Below are 22,476 nucleotides of genomic sequence, written 5' to 3'. Positions count from 1 at the left end.
GTGTCAAAACAAGGTCATGAGTTAAGAGCACCAATGTTATACCTCATCAGAAGACTGTCTCGCTCTGCTTTCCCCAACAGCATTCCTCATGACAGTGGTTCTCAACCCTAATGCTGAAACCCTCATGTTGTGATGACCCCCAACCATAAAACTTTTCGTTGCCACTTTGTAACTGTCATTTTGCTACTGTATGAATCATAATGTAAATACCTGACAACGAAGGATATCTGATACCCTTCACCCCGGTGAAAGGTCTGCTTGACCCGAAAGGGGTAGCGACCCACAGGTTGAGAACCGCTGCTCTATGTGCTGTTTCAATGGGAGAAAACTAAGTATTCTGCGAGAACCAAATGTAATCACCAGAGACCCACGGTGCTGTGATGTGACTGCAAATGGGAGCGAGAGGTCTCCACCAGCAGGCTAAGTGGTCAGTGTACTCTGCAACCATCTACGCTTCTAAAGACTCTCACAAACCCAAAAAACCCAGCTATGATCAAATCAAAAAGAAATGCTTACTTATTTATTGTTATACACTTAGCATTATATACTTTCACACATTACCACCGAGAAAGAGAGACTCTGTTGAAATGCCTATCAAATGAGGTTATTTGTGAAAATTTGCCCTCAGTACTAAATTATTAAATAATGAGGATATAGAGTTTATTCGTTTTAAACATTTCTATACCTAGTTAATTATAAACAGTGAACTAAAATAACATGATTTCTGTTGTTTTTGAGCTAGGGCCTCACATAGCTCAGGATGGCCTTCATCTTCCTACCTCTGCCTCCCGCCTCCCTACTGCTAGGACCACACACAGTCCTTCCCAGTCCAGGAGAGAGATTTGACCGAAAAGACTTGGACCATGGCTGACCTAAATTTAAACCACTGCTTACAAATGTGCAATTTATAAAATAAAATAAAACAGAAACGAGTTAGTAGCCTGCCTTATGTACTTTATCACTGATTCTTACTGGTTCAAAAGAACTTCTATCTGAAAATGAACTTCCCACAGATTCCTCTGTCCACTGGACAAACAGTCGTGGTTGGCTGTCAGAAGAAAAGAGTATATTAAAAAAAAAAAAAAAAACAAAAGCACTATCTCTGTCTTTCCGACCCCTAGAAAAGTGTGTGGCACTCTGAATATGTAATTCAGTAAATGCTTTCCAAACGAAGCTTGCTGAAACAGTAAAGTGAGCACTGGGTTTCCTGGCTAACATACAGGTAGACAGCACATAGTTCAGCTTTAATTCCAATGGAAACGACTTTATCCAAAGTATCAGAGTTGAGACAGAAGGTGAGACCAGACGGGGCTACCTACCAAGTGCCAAACCAGTCAGGCTAAATAGACTCCAACTCAAAACAAACCACCTACCAAAAAACAAAACCCCCTCAACACCTAACAAAATCCCATTATATTTTCTCATCCTTTTGAACAAGTTACCGTCCAAAATGTTACTGGGAGGGCTGGAGAGATGGCTCAGCGGTTAAGAGCATTGCCTGCTCTTAAAAAGGTCCTGAGTTCAATTCCCAGCAACCACATGGTGGCTCACAACCATCTGAAATGAGATCTGATGCCCTCTTCTGGCCTGCAGGCAGACACACAAACAGAATATTGTATACATAATAAATAAATAAAAAAAAATACAAAATGTTACTGGGACTGAAGTCAGACCACTAGATGTAAATGCCAAGTTCTACTAAAAGAAAAGAGATAAACAATCCATAACATGAGATATATTTACAGCAGCCAACTTACTACAGAATGAAAGGCAAAAAGCAATTACAAACCGTTAAATTCTACCAACCAATAGTAAAAGGCAACGTCAAAGGAAAGACAAAACAAACATACTTAAATTTGTCTGACTCTTTTAAATGAAAGAGTGTTTTTCCAGGTAGTGGTAGCACACACATTTGATCTGAGCACTTGGGAGGGAGAGGCAGGAAGATCTCTTTGAGTTCAAAACCAGCCTGGTCTACAAAGTGAGTTCCAGGTCAGCCAAGGCTGTTACACAGAGAAACACTGTCTCAAAAAACCCCAAAAAATAAACCAATAAAAACTGGCTATTGGATCCACCCTAGTAATTGAAAGTCATTTTAGATCAAGTTACCCAACTGTGACTTTTATAATTAGCCTATAATTTTCCCTGTCCAACAGCTCCTATGTCTGCATTTTTTAGTATAAATGTATTGGCTTTGTCCTTAGGATGTCAGGAGACTTGGAAATACATATTACTTTAAGATAAAGCACCTCTTCTACTATATTCTTTTTATCCTAGGAGCCTGGGTTGTACACTAAATGAATACACGCAGAAAAAGTGAAAAAAAAGACAACGTGTAATAGTCTTGTTTCATTAATTACATTTACATCAATTCCTTTAGTATCTTTATCCATTTACGGCAAAAACTGCCATTAGTCAACAACAGCAACAAAAGATGAAGAATAAAACTTAAAATGCCCTGATGCAGCAAGGATGCCAAAGGCACTGAAATCAAAAGACAGTAGAACAAGTAATAGAATACTTAACAACTCAGCAGTAAAGCCACAGAGGGCAAGCATGCACCTCCTGTTCCTGGCACCAACACTCTGCCCCATCTGATCCTAGGAACACAGCAGGTGAACAGAAAGCGAAAGCCCATCAAATGAGTTGGTACACATCATGGCCAATGAGACCCAACATGGGAGGAAGCACATCCCAGAGACATGACTACCAACAATGGGAATCTAGACTGAAACCTACAAAGAGCAGAATAAACATTATGTCAAAGTTCAAGGCCATCTTACAGACTGGTTCCAACTTCCTAATTTCTAAATTAGTGTAAGGCTGTGTAAAAGAGAAATAACAAGGAAGGCTGGATAGGAGTTTTTGAAAAGGCCTTTCACTCCTCCAGTTTCAAAACAAAAGGCTAAAATTAAAAAACAAAACAAACAAAAAGATCCTGAACCAGTTTCTATACCCATGTAATTCTCACTAGAAAAAAAAATCAATTTTTTCAGGTATAATTTTTTCAGAATATTATTTCTGTAAAAGTTAATCCTAATGGAAATAGCAATAGTATGTCATTGTGAACCATGAAAGTCCACAATAACAAACTAAAAGAAGTCTGTGTTTGCCTACTGCTCACCAAGACAGACGCCTACACAGCACTCTGATTGCAACACCCCCACACACTAAAAACGTCCAACCTGATTTCTGTATTTAAAATCCTATTCAAAGCTTTCATATCTGTTTCTACTTTTCAAACATTTTGAGAACAAAATTTTGATGCTAACAATTAATGTCTAAAAAGGAAAATACTGCCAAAAAAGAATACAGTGAAAAAAACACTATTACCATCAAGTCCACAACTCCAGAAATACGATTTAGGGCTTTTGTGATGGACTACATCTTCAATACCAGCACTCAGAAGCAGAGGAAAACAGTCCTTAGTGAGTTCAAGGCCAGCCAGGCCTACGTAGTGAAAAGCTGTTTTTAAAAAAGAGGCAGCTGGGCTGGTAGCACACATGCACACCTTTAATCCCAGCACTCGGGAGGCAGAGGCAGGCAGATCTGTGAGTTCCGGGCCAGCCTGTTCTACACAGGCGAGTTCCAGGGCAGCCAGGACCGTTACACTGAGACACTGTCTCAGAAAAACAGAAAGGGAGGGAGGTTCACAGCACTTGTGAGGATAGGAAGATTAGATGTTCAAGGCCAGTCTTGGATACGGGAGACAAAGCAAAAACAAACCGGCCAACTTTAGTTCTCAGTGTGTCAGCTACCAGTAAAATTTCAAGTCACGTGAGCTATTGGTTTCAATCCTTGCTACACAAGCTCATTTTCTTCACATTTACCAAGGACAAGAGCTAAACGTCCATAAAGAAATAGTGTGGTGCTGGAAAGATAGCTCAGCAGCTACGAGCACTGTCTGCTCTTCCAGAGGACCTGATTCAGGTCCCAGTACCTCCATCAGTTTACCAAAATGTCCTGCAACTCCAACCCTAGGGAACTGAAACTCTTCTGCCCTCAGGTAAATGTACACATGTATATAATTTAAAAAGAAAAAAAAATTGCCGGGCGGTGGTGGCGCACGCCTTTAATCCCAGCACTCGGGAGTTCGAGGCCAGCCTGGTCTACAAGAGCTAGTTGGACAGGCACCAAAAGCTACAGAGAAACCCTATCTCAAAAGACCAAAAAAAAAAAAAAAAAAAAAGAAGAAAAAAAATTTTTAAAAACAAAATAAAAAATGAAGCGATCTGGCATCCTTCACACGTTCTGGGAAGTCACTGGCTGTGTACTATTCAGGAGAAGTACCAGACTGTGGCATTTCTAAGAAGAAACAGAAATCCATTCTGTCCTCCAAGTTTGAGTTCACCTAATGCTTGAAGGCCGGAGATCTCAGTTTTATGGTAGTCCAGAATATATGCTACTGAACACGGAGGAACTTTTACCTTCACAAAACATCTTCCATGATAAATTCTTCCCCCTCTTTAAAATCTCTCAGGTCACAAAGGACTTAAACTTTTATCCCCCAAATTTGGCATTCCTAAACCACACATGGTGGCTCGAGTCTCTAATTCCCCGCTTAGAAGGCTGCATCAGGATCATTGCAGGAGGCTAGCCTGGACCACACGGCAAGTACTTCCTATAGTCTGAGCTATATAAATGAGTAGTATGACCAGGTTAGACCAAGAAAATAAAACAACAAAAAACAGTAAAAGAACCTGACCCCCTTTCTTGTATCTGTCTTGTATTCCAGTTCTCAAATGAACACACGAGGAAACAGACAGATTCAATACCCTTTTTGCTCAGCTAACACCACCTGTATGTAGTATGATGAGCCAAGGACATCAAGTTAATAAAATGCTTTCTTTTATCTCTGTTTATTATCAGCTAGCTCCTTGTAACCTAATTTGGCTTTTCCTCAAGAATACAGTACCACAACAGATTCCATCCCTAATGACTGCAGACTGTTTACAAAGCAGGGTCAGGTAAGGGAGCCAGGGTGTGTCAACGAAGCACCTTCCCTAAGCGTGTTCCCAAGCCCCTGGCAAACATGTCTTTGGTGCGTTCTCATGGCAACAGTGATAGGAACGGATACTTACAAAAGCAGGATAGAAAGCAAGCCAACTATTACGGTGGGATAATAAATGTAGACAGAAATGGGCTCAGAGAGATATAAAAAGCATTTGGCAAAAGCCCTGTGCTCTAGAACTTTCCTTTTCCCATGTGACAAACTAGTATTACAAAAACACTCATTTTGAAAGTTTATAGAGAACATCAAAGTTCAGTTCAATGAATCTGTGAACCTGCAAACGCCTGATACTGACTCATTATCTTATTAAGCCAAACTGATTGGTTCCATTCATTCTGTGAGATGGTTTACTGTCCCATATGGGGCTGAGAACGGAACAGATGGTCGTCAGGGCACTGTGCCCATCTAAACAATCTTTACAAAGTTTCAGATCGCTTCGTCTGGAACATGACTCTACTTTGGAGTATTAAACTGCCACATGACACTGTATTTCTCTGGGTTCCCCCCACCCTTCGCTCCCATTAGGAAAAATGGAAGGCATGTTTTGTAACAACTTTGGCTTTTATGAACTTTTCCCGAGCTCCTACTAAGTTATAGGATAGTCCTTTGCGAATGGAATCAGGAAAAGAATCAACCCCATTGTCTCCATTGAACAGAATGAGGTTGGTTGGTTTTTTTTTTTTTAATAGAATGGAGGCATTCAATAGATCTATACTGTAGAAATTATAAGTTCTTTCATATAACCCTGATGATGCGGACTATACCAAACATCACAAAGACCAAGAACCATCTTCTCAACAGGCTGTGGGGGTGCAGGAGTCTCACCCTGGCAGGCAATCTTTCTTCTTTAATTTACAATGTTACAAAGGGAGGCTTCTTATTTGGCACAGTATGAGCACCTATTGTATACACAGCTACAAAGAACTGAGCCGGCTGCACTGCACATCTGTCTCCGTTAATCTTCCCAAACAGTACTTGGGTGTGGTCTCTTTACAGAATAGGTAAGGAAACTAGACTTGGAAGCTTAACATACAGAAGTCATGCAATTAAGAGGTGGAAGAAACAAGGTGAGATACCAGGTCTGAAGTCAAAACTGGTTCTCAGTAAAAATCTATCTCATTATATGCTGGGAGCACTGAAAGCTGTGATCCATCAACTAATCTGAATGCAAAAGCTGTCATGCACACTATAACGGAACAACACCTGAGTATATACTTAACCTGGACGCCATCAAGATCTACTACGCTCAAAGCGCATGAAGATCTTAATGAAACCCCACCCCCCCATATCCTTAGCACTTCTACTAAACACTAGATATGTATCAAGCATTCGATATTCTGAAGTAAGTACATCTCTCCATGGGGAGTACTGTAAAGAGCTTCCGAGACAGACAATTCCTTAAGCTAGCTGGCATCCTCTTTACTTCCCATGGGTGGATCTCTAAATGTAGGCAATGAGGAGAAAGTACCCCTGGAGAGTGGGCTATACCAAGCTTTTCCACAATTACCCACTATCACACCTGCTTCTTTCTCTCCCACCCTCTACAGGGTTTATCCTCCCTGCTTCCTGGTTTGTCTGTTCATCTCCTAGCCACGTGCTGATGATACTAACGGTATTTAAGTGTCCCATTCGAAGGCTCAAACAGAGCACACTTGGCTCTGTTAGACCAGACCACCTCTTACACACTGCATCTATTTATACTAAGCCTCTGTAAAGTCGCTTAGGCTCCAAGTACCACTAGGAAAATAATGGAAACTCTTAAGAAAAAGTCTAAAAGGAGCCTTAACGTCCACAAAATTAACTCATTAAAAACATTCTTGTGCAACTGCTGGCCTAGTAGAAACAGCAAGTCTAGCAGCAGTCCACATGCAGAAGTAAACTGAGCAGCTGTAGCTCCCTCCTACTGGTGACAGTGGGGACTGGGGACCCAGGTAAGACGCAACCGCTACCCAGGGATGATGCAAGGACTCGCTTGGGCACCGTCACACCCCAAACACCCCAGCTCCAATGTTCATTATGAAAATGAACAAATGAACTTCTGCAACAACTTTTGAGTAACAGATACCTAATGAAACCGTTCCAACAAAAAAAAAAATTCACATTCCAAAATGAAGGAGCAAATCATAAATTCTATTTTTCAGCTGCATATTAAGCACTCATATAAATTAACACCTCTGCATTCCAGTAACAAACATGTGATACGAATATAAGTTGCAACAACTCAAAATTAAAGACCTGAGTCATAAACATGCTATTATGATTCAATTAATTAGAATGAGATTTTTGCATTTAAAGTATTTTAATGTAACTTATACTGAGCTTAAAGAAAATACCGTAAGCTTATCTCTGAGACCCACAGACGGCTACCAACCTCATTTATTGATCGTTCATGGCACAAAACTGTGTCTTTCAGTGCCTCACACCACCCCAACTTCAAAGTTGAATACTGAGCTATGAACGTGGAAGTGCTAACCACAGCAAAGGGCGTGTCATCACTGTCCCTCTCAGGCATCCACGGCCCTTACGAACGTATCGTCAATGAACAGTTCTGTCAAGAGAAGAAGCTAAAAGAGTGTGGGGTGGTGATGTCTGTCATGACAGGCGTGGGGTGGAAGTAAAGACAAAGGGCTTCTTACTTTAACACCTCCTGGTTCTCAACCCACCCTTTTGGCCTGGACCTTCAAAACTGGTACAAGTGCTAGTGAAAAACAAACGTTACAGATATCACAGCTTGTACAAACGCGCACAGCCTGCTTCAGAGAGCGACTGATGGGTGAGCCACGGTGGATCTCCACAAAGGAAGACAACAGTAAAGACGGCAGCTCGGGTGTGTGTGTGTGGGAGAAAGGGGAAATGAATGGAGATGATCAAAATGCTGCCCAACCATCAGCTGAGAGTCTAATGGGAAGCCAAGCACCATGCTGAACCTGAGAAACGTGGTGCGATGTGACCGGAAGGCCTGTTCACTGTGGAATTAACGCACAGAAAACCAGGAGTGTGTCCACTAGCTCCTCATCTTCATCCCCAAAGGAGCACACTTGAAGAAACATGCAACCACATAAACATTCAAGGCAAAATGCTCACTTGGCATATTTTAAAAACTGTATTTATTAAGTAACCATCAGATACCATCTTTGAAAGTAAATTTTAAAATAGGACTATACTCAAAAGATAACTATGCGTAACTACCAAAAATACAACAAAATTATCCAGAGAGCACAATTAAGAAAGCAAACAAAACTTCCTTATGAAAAAAGTTAACTGGAATCTTTGTTTATTTAAAAGACTAAAGTGTGAGAGAGAGGGTATCTGAGAGATGTTCACTAGCCACCCTCGTCAACACAGCAAATCACAGAAGAAAAACCTGAGGGCACCTCTATTACACCAAAATATCTTTATTAGTCAGTAATTCTCCTGTGATAACAGAAGGACTAAGGCCCAGCACCTCACAGGGTACTTTAACTCGAGGAAGGGGGACATTCTAGTTCCGGCCCCAGGCCACGGAAGTGTGATGGTTCATCTTCAGGTTTAGATGACCATGGAACACAGTCTTAAGGCATGAGAGGGTTCCTAGAACCCAGTGGGGATCTGAACTGAGAAGCCTCAGCCCTACTCACCAGCAACCCCTCAACTGTTTCTGTCAGTTTTTCTGCGGTAGTCAAGCCAAAGTCCAAACTCTGAAACCAGAATTTCCTATTTTGATCCCAAACCCCACCTAACAGGTAGGTGACCTTGAATAAAGAGCCCAGTCTCTGTCCTCAGTTTCTTCACTTGTAAATGAGGATAATGACTCAATCCAGAAGCTTGGTCTATGCTCAGAACCACTTGGAGCAGCTGAGCTGATTCTCAAGTACTCTACTCAGACACTGCCAAGGACATCACTGACCGTGCTAGCGACACCCACCACACAGAACTGTGATGTCTCATTTTAGACTGGACAAGTGAACCTGTCACTTCTTCATGAAGAATGATCAGAGAAAAACTACCACCTACAAGACAGGAGCAAGCCTCAGAGAGCGTTATCTAATTCAAAGTTAGATTTAGTCAAAAGCAAATTAAAAAGCATATGAAAAGTAACCTTATTACTATCAGCACTAAGATACAACATGACCTCATGGTGATTTTAATGGCAAATATCATTCCAACTGTATATGCACACTTTCAAAGCACTCCTAACTAGGCAATACTCTGTAGTATGTATATACACAATAGGAAAGAAAACAGCAAAAAGGGTAATAATTGAATAACCTGAACAAGTTATAAGAGAATTAAGTCTTACCAACAATGAACAACTTGAATTTGTAAGTCACTCATCAAAGAATCCTCAGGAATGTAATAGGATATCAAGAATTCCCCAACTAAGCAGTCAGATGTTACTGCAAAAACAATCTAAAAGCCTTGGGAAGAAAGCAAGTCATTGCTTCATCTATCTTAACCACATAATGCTCTGAGTTCCTCTGCTCTGTGGCTCCATGGATGAGCAAAGCCATGCCATGCACCATGAGTCCTGTATGAAACCAAGTGACAGTAAGTCTCCCCAGTCAACACAAAACGGCTCTAGGACAGGCAACCACGTTGACCACTGTAGGATCCCAGAGATGATGGTGACCACTCCGTTACATCATGTTTCTTTCCTTTCTGGTGGTGCTATTGTTAGTATTATTATCCCTGCTTTCCTATTTTGGATAACAGGCAGCTGATAATGACCACAACTAATACAGGTCACAGAAATTGTAAACAAACAGTCAATAAACTGGTTAGCAGGAAAAAAACCCAACAGAGTGAGTGGCGGTCTATAAGCTCAAAGCCTGTTTTGAACAGCTGAGGTTGAACCAAAAGATTTCCAAGATAATACCTAGGTATTTTAGAATTGCTTTTATGGAAAATACTATTCTGGTCAAAAGCAGGAAAAAAAAATACTGATAATTCCAATTAGGAAGTAAGATCTAAGAATTCTTAATGGCATAATCTTAAGTGAATACATGATAAAACAAAAGGCTTGTTTAGAGAACAGCCAACTCCCAAGCAGCCAAAAGTAAACCAAGTGTCAATCATATATCCATTAAGGGAGAAACTGATGTCATGATAACCTATAAAGAACTGAAATTCTATTTTCTAAAAGGATACATTTCACTTGTCCGCTCTTATGTCACAATTAATAACAAATTTTCTTCATTGAACAAACTTTTACCATTTCTATAAACACTGAAATAGGTTTAGATACTTAGTAAATCCCAAATATTATTATGTTTTATCACATAATCACAAAACTAATAAACTGTAGCAAGCATTATAAACACAACAACAAGATGCTTTCAATCAGTTTTAGCAAACGACCTAAATTTAAACCGGTATGCCAGAGGCCTCTCAAAATGGGAGCACTTTAGCCAGGTGTAGTGGTACATACCTGTAATCCCAGGATTCCAGGGGCTGACGCAGGAGGACCGAAAATTCAAGGCCACGTTGGGCTATGTAGCTAGTTCAAGGTTGGCCTAGGCTACATAGCAAGACCATGTCTCAAAACAAGAAGAAAAAAAATTTGACAATTAAAGTTTAAGGAAGGGTTAGGGAGGTGACTGTGGGCATGTTTATGTTCAAGAACAAGGTGCAAATGCCCAGAGGTAGAATGGATGGCAGGTGACAGTTTCTGGAAGGTCATCAATGTCATCAGGACTTCAGAAAGGAGGGGAGTGGGTGGAAGCCTGGGGACCTGGCTCAGTGGCAGAGTCCTGGCCTGACATGCTTGAGGCTTTAGGCTCTCTGCCCAGCACTAAAAGAAGAGAGAATTTACTTTTCCCTTTTATCTGTTTCTTGTCTGCCAAGAACAGCAAGCCCTTGCCACATGCTCCCACCACCGAGCGCATGAGGCCAAACAACCAAGGACAGAATCTTCTGAAACCAGGAGCCAAAAGAAACCTTTCCTAGGGGAATGGGAGTCTGATAGGAGGCCAGGAACGAGCTGAGATGAAGGAATTGCCTTACAGCAAATGGCTTTAAGGGGATCTGGGCAGGTGAGTTACATAAAAGACTCCCACGTTAAGACTATCACAGAGTACCAGGGAAAGGCAGGCAGTGTGCAGAAGACCCAGGGAGAAAGCTACCGCACACCACACTTTTTAAGTCAAAGCTGTTTTATCTTAGACTAGAATTGTGCCCGCAGAGAAAGGATGGGAGATAAAGAAGAATGCTACATTCGGGATGTAAAATTCGGTGAGGAAGAAGACGTACAGAGAACGTGAATCTTGGTGTCAGAGGACAATCTGAGGGCCTTGGCAGACAGAAAGCTGTAGCCGGCACAGTAGCTCAGGCCTGTGATGACAGCACTTGGGAGGCTGAGGCAGGACAACTGTCTCTCTCAAGCTTGAGGCCAAGAAGCCAGTGAGAACGGGGAATGCTAGGAAAGCTGCCACTGACAGTCTGGCAGAGAACGATCTCAAAGAGACCAGCACAGAACGACCAGAAAAGTAGGAAACAAAACAAAACAGAAGAACAAAAAACAAAGGAGGGCGGCACAGATAGCCAGAGCGCTTGAGGAGGAAGCTCGGTCACAGATAGCCAGAGCGCTTGAGGAGGAAGCTCGGTCACAGATAGCCAGAGTGCTTGAGGAGGAAGCTCGGTCAGCCAGCGGAAGGAGTCTAAGACAGCTTTCTGGTCAAGCTGACTGGAAAGGAAGAAGTGTTGGCAAGAAAAGGCATTTCTGTATGTGAGATCATAAACCATTACAAGTGGGTAAAGAAGCTTTAGTTCTTTTTCCTTCTCCTGTACCTTCCTTTTAAAGAGACGTTAAAAGATACGTTGAAGCCACGTGTGGTAGGCCTAACCAGGAATCCCAGCATTTGGAAGGCTGAGGCAGGAGAATTGCCGCAGGCTAGTGTCTGCTACACAAAACAGCAAGCAGTATTCTACTAGGCTGTCCAGTCTTGACAGTGACGATTAAACCCAGCACAGGACTCTGAAGGAAGCTCCAAGACCAGGTCTTTTCAGTTTCATGTTTTAAAGTTAGATTTCTAAACAAGAAATCACATCTACTCTTTTGCTATCAAAATAAAATTTTAAGGCCCTATCTCGTATAAATAAAAGGAAAGGTATAAAGACGTAAGCCATGAAAAGACAACAGTAGCACAAATCTGGAAGCTAGAGAGCAGATGTTGAGTGACAAATGACTTGGCAAACAGCAGAGAAAGCCAAGAGCAAGCCCAATTTAAACTTCGCAAGGCCCCAAAGGCCCAGGACTGAAGAGGACAGGCTTCACCAGTTCTCCAGGCCTGCTCCTCACCCAAGACCAGCCAGCCCAAACCTGCAGTCTGAGGAGGGCGAGAGGGAGAACAGAAACACAGCTGAAGGAAGATGAGCTCCGGGGAGCCCAAGACTTGCAAGACTTCTCGTTCCTCACTTCCCTCTCCCTTCCTGGAGCCCTTGCTGACAAGCCTTTCCGTCTAATCACAGAAGACCCTCCTGACAGGGAGCTAACTCAACTAAAGGGCAATACAAAGACAACCAGCCCAGTCAGGTTACCATCCAGGGAGACCAATGGCTAAGAAGCTTGACTGAGAATCTGTAACCAGTATTTCCACCCCTTACTCTACCGTACAGCTGCCAACTACGTAAAGGAATAGAACGTGAAAGAGAAAGGATCAAGGCAAGAAAGGAAGCAGGACCTGGAGAAAACAGAGTGCACAGAAAGAAAACTGCTCAAGCTACCCATGAAAAACATACTATTAGAGCTGGAGGATGGCAAGTTCAAGGCCAGCCTGGACTACAGAGAGCAACCCTGTCTCATAAGACAACCAAATCTAATGTGCTCGCAGCGCTAAGAGAAAGCACCACCATTCCACTATTGCTAAACTAGGGCAATACACAGCTAACAAGAAGGAAAGACCAGCAAAAAAAAAAAAAAAGCTCTTAGAAATTACAAGAAAAAATTCAATAGAAACAGAGCAAAGAGAAAGAGATGAAAACGAAGGAAGTCAGAAGATCAGTCAGTCAAGGAGGCCCGTGATGCAGGTACGTTTGAGGAGGAGCTCTTTGGCAGAGTGTTTGCCAAGGCTATATGAGGCCTGGGTTCAGTCTCAGCATCACAAACTTTCCAGGCAGAAACAATACCCATCAAAAGCTTGAGTAAAAGCAGGTTCCACCCCCCATCCTCCCCAAACCACACGCAGGCGTGCAATCCGTGTAAAATTTAAAACAATGGAAGCAACTTAAAAGCTTTCATAGATTTTAAAAATGAGGAGAGAGAAAGAAAGCAAACACAAATCGGCTTGAGAAACCAATGTGGCTACAGAATCCTCAAAAGCAATACAGAAGCTACCAAGTGGTGGCAGAGTTGCAAGAGAACGATTTTTACAACCTGGTAGCCTTTACCTAAACAAAGAATCAACTGAGTGCAAGGTAAGCTGACACCATTTAAAAATAGCAAGTAAATCAAGAATGAAGTCAACACTGGCGGTAGAAAACGAAGACGGACCACTAGGGAAAATTACAAAGGGAATCCTAGAGTAACAGATGAGTGGAAGCCCAGGCGACGGTCCAGAAGAGAGGCCGGAGTGATACTAGGCTTCCTCGAAAATTAATCTTAGTAACTAATGAATACCCTGAGGTTGATGAAGAGGCGGGTGATACAGAACATTAGTGATAATGAAGAGGAACCTAAATACAGGGCGTGATGGGCAAGAAGCCCAAAGTTCTAAGGGGCTCTCTCGAAATCACCAGAGTTGAGGAAGGACTCTATCAAGGTGGGGACCGGACTGGGACAGTTAACCTGGAGAAAAGACACAGAGCTGATAAAGGAATTCAGGGGAGGAGAGGGGCTGACCCACCCCTTTCAATATACTAAATAGCCAGGGACAAGGAGAGGAGCAAGGCAGCCACAGGACACGGTACTGTGGGTGGACAGAAGGCATACTCTTACAAGACTTATGAATATTCAAGAGTGATATAACTACTGGGAGAAAGGAATATCGGAACAAGGGCAACCAGCAGGGCAGATCCATTTCATCCAAGGAATTTAAAAACACAAGCAAAAACCAAGGGAGGACTGTTTTATTATTATAAACTCTTAGGAGCACAGTGAGTTAAGTTCTGAGAGTTTTCTAAGTTTATTTAATTCACGTAACAATGCTGTGAGAAACGCTATTGCCTTCACTGTTTTCAAATGAGGAAACTGAGGCAAAAGCAAATTAAAAAGCCCAAAGTCACATGAAAGGAGCTGAGGACAGAGAAAAGAGAAGCTGAGAGTTGCTCCTGTTGCCTGTCTAGTAGAAAGACTGGCTTGTCAAAGAGGAATCATCTACAAGAGATTAGAGGGATTCTAGAAAGAAAACCTGGGAAGGAAGAAGGCAGCAAGTACAGACTTTGATTCTTTAAGTTGTGCATGTAAAAAAATAAATATTTCAAGTCGGGTGTGATGGCGCACACCTCTAGCCCCAGCACTCGGAAGGCAGAAGCAGATGAGGTCTCTGAGTTCAAGGCCAGCCAGGGCTACAGAGAGAGACCTGTCTCAAAACAAAAACCTTTTAAAAGACATTTGCATTTAAAAGTATTTTGCATTATTTTAACCCATGCATCCTACCATTCTCAGTAGATAAGACAAGTATTGTTCCTTCTTTTGCAAAACACTCAATTCCAGGCTGGAGATGACTTGCTATGCATACATAGCACGCAAATCGGAGTCTGGACCCCAGAACCCACATAAAAGCCTGATGCAGAGGCACAGAAGCGGAGTCAGGTGCATCCCTGAAGCTCACTGGCTATCCAGTCCAGCCAATAGAGTGAGCTCCAATTCAGTGAGATCCTGTCTCAAAAAATAAGGTGGGCACAACTGAGGAAGACACCTGAAACTGACCTCTGATGTCCATATTCACATGCACACATGCAACACACAAAAATAAACATGAAAGCAAAAACATATGATACTTGAGAACTTACTGCAAAGCAGACACTCTTTAGAAGGTTAATGCCATGTCACCTTAAGGAGCAGGAAGCTAACCAAGTCATATTGCTATTTCCATTTGTTACAGAAATTTTAGCACCTGCATTTCTGTGTGCTTAAGATGACAGGATGAACTGTCATGATAGGAAAACAGAAAAGGATCTGCTCACAAAGTTTGTTAAAAAATATATTTAGTTCCTTCCCTTGTGGGAAAGACTGGTAAACATAATTATCACCAAATATACAGTACTTAAATAGAGGGACAGTAAGACGTGCTAAGGAAACACCCCCTGGGGAAGAAAAATCTTTCATCAGAGGGAACATCTGAGCTTTGCCTAAAAACAAGAGAATAGAAATTCACATAATACTTTGATAACAAGCACAAAACATTATAATAAAGTAATTGTATGTCCCCATTCCTGTAAAGGTTAAGTTCACATTAAAGGCCAAGACATTGAGATCTTTATAATAAAAATGATCTATAAAAAAGGAAGTCATATAAACTTAATACCTCGGTCCTTATTTTTATGTTTATTTATATGTAATGTTTATCGTCTCTCTGCTTTACAGATGACAAGAGGGCAAGAGAACGCACTCTCCCCGAGTACTAAGTAGGCATTTAGATCTAAAGAGCGACAGTACATCGCAATATATATGCAAGGGTGATCTCTCTTCTGCCACCAAAAATGTTATGCTAACATATACTTCCTGCGTCACAAACTTAAATGAGGACACAACCCTTTCTTCCAGGAGATGGATGGTGAAAAGCCTGGAAGATGCAAGGACACAGAGGCTGGCATGAAGAAAGGTAAACGGTGATATTTATTCCCTCTTTTCTCTCATAGGTATCCCAATTATCTCCCAAGGCAAATTTCAACATTTTTTTCTAAACCAAACTACATTGAGATTTAAAAAAAAACCTCAAAAACCCTGCAATAAAACACAATTAAAACAGACCTCACTGATTGGTCTTGCATGTGCTTTAGTAGCAGACTCAGACCTCAGTGAAACTGAAGACCTGGAAAAAAGTGTGTCCGGTTTTGATGACTCAACAGTGACGTCAATTAACACAAGTTTGTGGGATAAAGTTCAAATGCCATCTGAAGATAACTTATGATAATAATGGAGAGAAATTTTATATTCATTCTTGTGCTTTCCCAGAACATACCTCTCCATCACAGGAGCCTGGTCTACCTTTATCTCAGTTAGTCTGTCTATAAGGAAAATGGCTCTGTAGCATAGCCACCTGGGATGACTCTACTCTGAGCTAGTGTGCAGGCAGCACCCGACTTAACTGTGTGACAGCCAGCCTTTCAAAGGCCTGCCATCCTCCCCACTGAGAGGAGGGAAACAAAGAAAGTCCTCCCAGGAGCCCACAAACAGTAATTACGAAAACCTTCTCGGGTTGGTAATCAGTGTGCGGTTTTCATTTCTGGCACCTGTCTTTCACTCTTTTTAAGTCAGCATCTACACTGTACATTATTTTAACAGAACTTCACTCCGTTCCTACCCTTTTGACTTAGGAAACAAAAATCAGGGTAAATAATTCCTTAAATTGAAAGTACGGTTGAGGATCAGAATGATAAAGACAAAATTAAAAGCTGAACAATAATTGTAATTGGACTATTACAGAAAACTACCTCTTAGAAATCCATCTTGTGAGGTAGTTTTGTACAATGATTAAGAACTACTGTTAGTAACAAAATTTAAATATATGACTATCAGAAAAACAAAAACCCTGAAAAAGTATTTTCGCATGTTTCAATATCACAACCTTTTATCTTTTAAACTCATGGGGAAAAAAAATCATGAAAATTTCACTGACACAATTGGCCTTTTTTCCTTTTATAAAATTCTTTTGCAATATTCTCAGTTTTTCCAAAATGAATCCACAAATACACATATAAACACTTCAATTGGAATAATGAAAATGTCAAAAATCTCCAAGAGATACTAAAATACTTAAGTATCTTAATGCTTTTTCAAAACTCCAGTGAAAAAGAAGTCTTTTTACAACTCCTATACTTCTGATCGCTGTAAATACTGGCAAACTTGCAAAAAGAACATTCCTCTAAATAACAAAACAAACAACCCTTAATCTTAAAGCAATGTAGAAACAGTTTTTCTAGCCAGCCTCATTCACTAGGTGTGATCAGCATATTATTGCCAATATAAATGGAAAAGAAAATGCTGGCTTAGCACTGACTAACTTTTAGACTTTCTGTATTTTGGCGAGAGTACAAACAGGTGGGACAGATTAGCCTGTTAAAATCAGCCCTTTAAGACTGATTTCACTCCTTAAAATGGCTACCACCTTCATCTCCCTAGCAAAAGAAAAACTCTACAGCATTCCTCACTACCAAGCATAAATCCAGGTATCTTGCCCTTGAAATACACGCTGTTGGACTTGGATTGCTCTTTTGTTCAAATAAAGTAACCGTTACATTAAGTTTATAAGAGCTGGTTACTAACAGCATGAGGGCAACCTATATCACCCAGATTAGGTCATCTTTCCCACAGTGCCTTGGGAGGACAAGCAGGTAACAGGATCTTTAACAGCCTTAGATCAAACATCCCAGAACAGAAAAGGGCTGTAGGGCAGGAACAAACGTGGGAACCACAACACCCGGCAAAAAAAATGATCATAAAGATTTTAGGAGCTCAAGAGAAGTGCTTAACGCTTTCGTGGAGTAACAAAATGTAGGCTGCTTTTCATAAATTATCTTTTCAAAAGCATTTTATGAACAATAAAATCTACCTGACAGCCAAGCCTATCTGTAAGATACACACTGTAGCTGTCGTGAACACTATTTTCATAATCTACCCTACTCCCCACCTACTCTGAAGCCGTTCCTTAACACTGACTCTAGAGAACTTACCATGCATATGCACTTTTTCCCATACAAATGCAAAGGTCTGATGCTTTAGACTAACGGTACCCGCACACTGCCACTAGAGAGATTGACTCTGAACTGCACGGTTCTGCAGTAGCCCGTGATCTTACCTCTCGTCTTCGCCATCCACCAGGGGTGTTGTCAGCGGTAGCACCTTCAACGGGAAGAGAGAAGCAGAGGCTGCTAGGCTGCTGCTACTCCCATCTGAAACTGCTGACATTCCCCCACTGTCACCACTGAGAGTCTGAGGTAAGCCGACTACGGAGGGCTCCGCTGGGCGCCTGGCATCTTCCATTTGGCTTCCAATTGCCTGAGCTAATGATTGTGTAGAGAACTGTGTAGAACTTAGTGGTATCTGCTGTGCCAGAGGCAAATTTATGTTAGTGGCTATCAAGGGGGATTGACTAACACTTTGAACCAAATTGCCATTTTGGGTAGCCGGGGGTTGTGCTATATTCTGTGGTGGAACTAAGTTTGTCGGGGCGGAAGGCATTCCAGAAGGAGCAGCTGAACTAACCTGACTTGGAACAGAAATACTACTAGCGGAGGGCAAAGGGCTACCTGCGGGCATCTGCTGGGTAACAACTCCTGGGGCCACAGTTTCTGCTCCCTGTGGCTGGGGAGGCACAGTTATCAAGGTACTCTGGGGTGCGATAACCAGTTGTGGAGGAAGGCCTGAAGCACTAGTTTGAACTCCCTGATGAATGATCCCAGTCGGAGCAGGTAGGACTACTTGTGAAGATGGAGGAGCACCTTGCTGGATAACTGAAGGTGTAACTTGGGTGGATGGCTGCTGTGCTGCAGTGGGCATGTTGGCCTGGTGACCAAGATTTGCAATTTGACTGCCAGCTGGGACAGCAGACACTGCTGTTTGAGCCTGGCCAATGGGCTGCCCAGATGCCCCTGCAGGTTGTGCTTGTACTGCTGTGGGCTGCACTGGCAGCTGGATCCCCTGTGGCTGGGCCACAGGAATCAGGGACGGTCCTGCTCCCGATCCTGCGGAACTGGCCTGTCCAGAGGGCATCGCTGCTTGAAGAATTGGCTGCTGCTGTACGTATTCTGACGAAGGGTTTTGAGTCATCGACTGGCCATGGCCTGGAGCTAGCTGTGTAGAAACCATTGGTTGCTGTTGCCCATACGGTAACTGTTGGGGTGGCAGCCCTGGAAGAGGAGTTTGCACTGGAGGAGCTGTCTGTGGGTACGGCAGTTGGGGTTGAGCCAAGCTGGAAACGGAGGGCTGCTGACCTCCAGCTGCTGGTACACCGACCACGTTCACAGACGAAGGCTGGATACCGGCGGCTGCGCTCCTAGCGGCTTGCAGAGGTACAGGCTGAAGACCCGGCTTCTGCTGAAAGCTCAATTCTTGAGGCTGTAATTGAACTTGTGACATCTGTGGCTGAGAAATACTCTGCGGTATACTAGCTGCTGCAATACTCTGTGGCCCGGGGCTACTGAAATCCATCTGCTGGAGGGCCACACCTGGAAGAAGTGGCGGTGGCGGTGGTGGCGCCTGCGGCTGCTGCGCCACCACAGCAGGGGCCCCCATCTCGCCACTTCCCACACTGTCCGTGTAGTGGCTCAGTGTGCTGACACTACTGCTCACAGAACTCCCACTAGTGCTCTCCCTCTCCGAAGACACTTCCGCGGGGGTTTGCTTCACGCTCTCCACCGCTTTATTTATGGCCACGCCTTCTGCGGCCGGCAGGGCATTCTCTTTTTCATAGAACTCGGTGCAAGTCCATCTACCTTTTTTAAAGGGTTCAGAAGTAGAGTCTAGCTTCACAACTCTGAACCTTGACGTGTTAACTGTTGGTTGCTGCTGCTGCTGACTTGAAACCACTCCCGCAGTGATACCTGCAGCTGCATTAAGGACACTGTTAGCAACAGGAGAGGAAGAGACAGTACCATTGCCCATGCCACTCAGGGCACTCACATTAACACCACTGCTAACTCCAGGCCCTACACTACTAGCAGCACTAGGAATATTGCTTGTACTTATATTAGCATTACCATGCACACCGCTTGTCACGTGAGGACTGAAACTACCCGCAGCAGCAGCAACGCTAACATTAGTCGTCGCATGCGTGCCAGGCACAGAATTTATACCTATGCTGCCTGCAGTACTTGGAGCACGGAGGTTCGGCATCCCGGACGCAGGTAAGCCGCTGGATGATACAGCAGAAGCAGGGGCAACAGGCACAGCGCCATCAGAACTTCCAGTTGTAGGGAGTTTTCGGGACACTGGGCTCGAGGGTGGCCCTCCAGGAATGGACGGAGTGGCCACAGCAGCATGGGACGAATGGTGGTGTCCATGGTGAAGGTGGTGCCCGTGATGAAGGTGATGGTGGTGATGGAGGTGGTGGGGATGAGCGTTCCCATTGATCACAACGTTCTGTGGTGGGAGGTGAGGCAAATGAGGCTGAGGAAGGGGCGGCTGGTTAGGAGAGACTGCCCCAGGTGTTTCGGCTTCCTGGAAGTTATTCAGAGTCTCTTCCGAGGAGCTGCGTTCAGGCTCGCCCAAGTCAGTGGCCCTGGAAAGAGACACGTCAAGGATCTCGGAAGAAGACAGGTCCTCCGTGTGAGACTCGTCCAGATCGTCGTAGCTCTCGGTGTCCTCCGCTATGCTGTTGTTCGAGCTGATGCTGGCAGAGATCTGAGCCGGAGTAACGCTAGTTATCTGGAAGCCACTTTTCTTTTTCATCTGAGTTCCGCCCGGCGCAAGAGGCTGTGCCTGCAGCGGAGCCTGAGAGAGGAGGTTCAGGCTTTGTGGAGGCGGAGGCTGAGGTCCCTGCGTGGAAGATGCAGCAGGAGGCGGCGGCTGGAGCAGCGAAGGAGGAGGAAAATCCTCAGAAGATGGAGCAGCACCACTGACGACGGTACCTGCTGCACTGAGCGCAGAGGCGCCGCCGCCACTGCTGCCCCTTCGAGGGAACATCGCCGGGTGCGCCATCTTCCTAGTACTAATGTCTGCGGCGGCGGCCGCGGCCGTGGACTCCGGCGGCTGGTGCATTGTGCTGGGTACCGGGGGGCGGAGGAGGCGAGTGCAATTTCCTTCTGCACCGTAATCTTTGTATGGAGAAGCCAGAGAGGAGAACAGGACCTGAAGCTCCGCCCGACGCGATTCCTCCTCCACCTCGGCCGAAGGCGCCGGCTGCTGCCTTCGAGGGCTAGCTTCGGGAAGGGAGGATGAACCGGGTGAACCAGGTGGCTGGGGAACCGAAGGGGGACCCCTTCAGTCCTTCGCCATTCAATTTCCCCTCCAGTCACACACCCCCCTTTATATTCCGCTTCACGTGGGGTGCGGGGCGGGAGGAAGGAGGGAGGGGAACCCAGGAGGGGGCGGGGGAGGCGAGGAGAAGCGAGAAATGCCCACCTTCTTTGGCCAACTCCGGAGCCAGCTCAGCCCCCTCCTCCCGCGGCGGCGGCCACTGCAAAGCCTCGCCGCTCGCCCTGCACAGAGGTAGCGCGGAGCGAGCGGTCGGCCGGCCCTAGCCACCCCCGGCGCCGCGGCCGGCGGCGAGCCCCAAGCTCAGCGTCGCTCCAACCTCCCCTGCCGGCACGGCCGGCCCCACTCGGGCCTCCCCCCGCGGCCCGCGGCCCCTCTCAAACCCCCTGGGCTCGCGACGGCTGCTCCGGGAGCAAAGACTGGCCGCGGCTGGGACTCGGGCGGCGCGGCTGCGAGCGGGGAGGAGGAGGCGGCGGCGGCGGCGGGGGTGGCCGTGCGGTGCCGGGTGGGCGCAGGGCGGGAGTTGGGAACGGGATGCGGCGGCAGCGGGAGCCCAGGGACCGCTCCATCACTGGCAGCCATGGAGCCCGAGCATTTTCCTCCCTCGGGGCAGGCGCTCGGCTCGGCACACGTCCTCGGGGAGGAAGAGGGCGCTGGCGCCCGGGCCGCTCCGGCGGGCTACGGGGACGTGCGCGGAAGCCGAGGGGCGAGCTCGCGTCCTCTTCTCAGCCCGCCGGCTGCCTCGGCACCGCGCTGCTCCCGCGGCCGGGAGGGAGGAAGGGAGGGAGGGGGCCGCGGGCGGCGGCGGCGGCGGCGGTGGCGGTGGCAGCTCCTTTCGCGGTGGCGGCGGCGGCCAGACGGGGCTGGTGCAGCGACTGCAGCCGACGCCGTTCAAAGAAATGGGAGGTGGGGTTGGTCGGTGGCGGCGCGGGGCGGGGGAGTGGGAGGGCGCCGGGCGAGGAGGGGGCTGTGGTGGTTGTTACTAGTGCTCTTCCCGAGCTGCTCAGTATCCCCCGTCTCTCGCGGCACCAAGAGAGGAGGGACCAGCGCCCCAACGCAAAAGGAGGAGGGTCGAGCGAGCGCCGACCGAGAAGGAGGAGGAGGAGAAGGCGGCGGGGGGAGGGGTCGCGGAGGAGAGGAGGGAAGATGGCGTCTGCGCCTGCGCGCCGGCGCTGCAGACATAAAGCCGGGTCTGACTAGGGAGAGGCGGCCTGTCTTCGGGCCCCGCCGAGCTCCCGACTGGGGCTCTGACGGAAATTGCCGAAGGCAGGCGGAGCCGCCGACGCCTGAAGGCGGTGGGGGTGGGGCACGCGGCCGCGCGCGCGAGCGAATCCGGGTCGCGTGGAGAGTCCGGGGTGGGGCGCAGGGGGCCACGCGGCGCGCGCGCGCGGGTTAGGCGTGTCCGCTGCTGGCT

The 22,476-nt window shown here is 45.6% G+C and overlaps 1 protein-coding gene across 7 annotated transcripts in view; it reads right to left on the bottom strand.

The window, feature by feature from the left end:
* Tsc22d1 (TSC22 domain family member 1) overlaps positions 1 to 21,543 on the bottom strand; it is a 101,944-nt gene extending 80,401 nt beyond the window's left edge. For 4 of the 7 annotated variants that reach the window (XR_003377701.1, XR_003377702.1, XM_013349290.2 and 1 more), the window contains exon 1: positions 17,947 to 21,543. Coding sequence is in view for 5 of the 7 variants with exons in the window: in XM_013349290.2 (XP_013204744.1) it covers positions 17,947 to 20,846 (2,900 nt within the window). In the remaining 2 variants the exon portion in view is untranslated. The remainder of the gene's footprint in view (positions 1 to 17,946) is intronic. The other 3 variants (XM_005355631.2, XM_005355632.2, XM_026783296.1) reach the window with 3 other exon arrangements.
* Between the last annotated feature and the right edge of the window lie 933 nt (positions 21,544 to 22,476).

The sequence above is a fragment of the Microtus ochrogaster genome, chromosome 17 (assembly GCF_000317375.1).
Source record: "Microtus ochrogaster isolate Prairie Vole_2 chromosome 17, MicOch1.0, whole genome shotgun sequence".
Taxonomy (NCBI): Eukaryota; Metazoa; Chordata; class Mammalia; order Rodentia; family Cricetidae; genus Microtus; species Microtus ochrogaster.
This window is presented reverse-complemented; position numbering and strand designations above follow the sequence as displayed.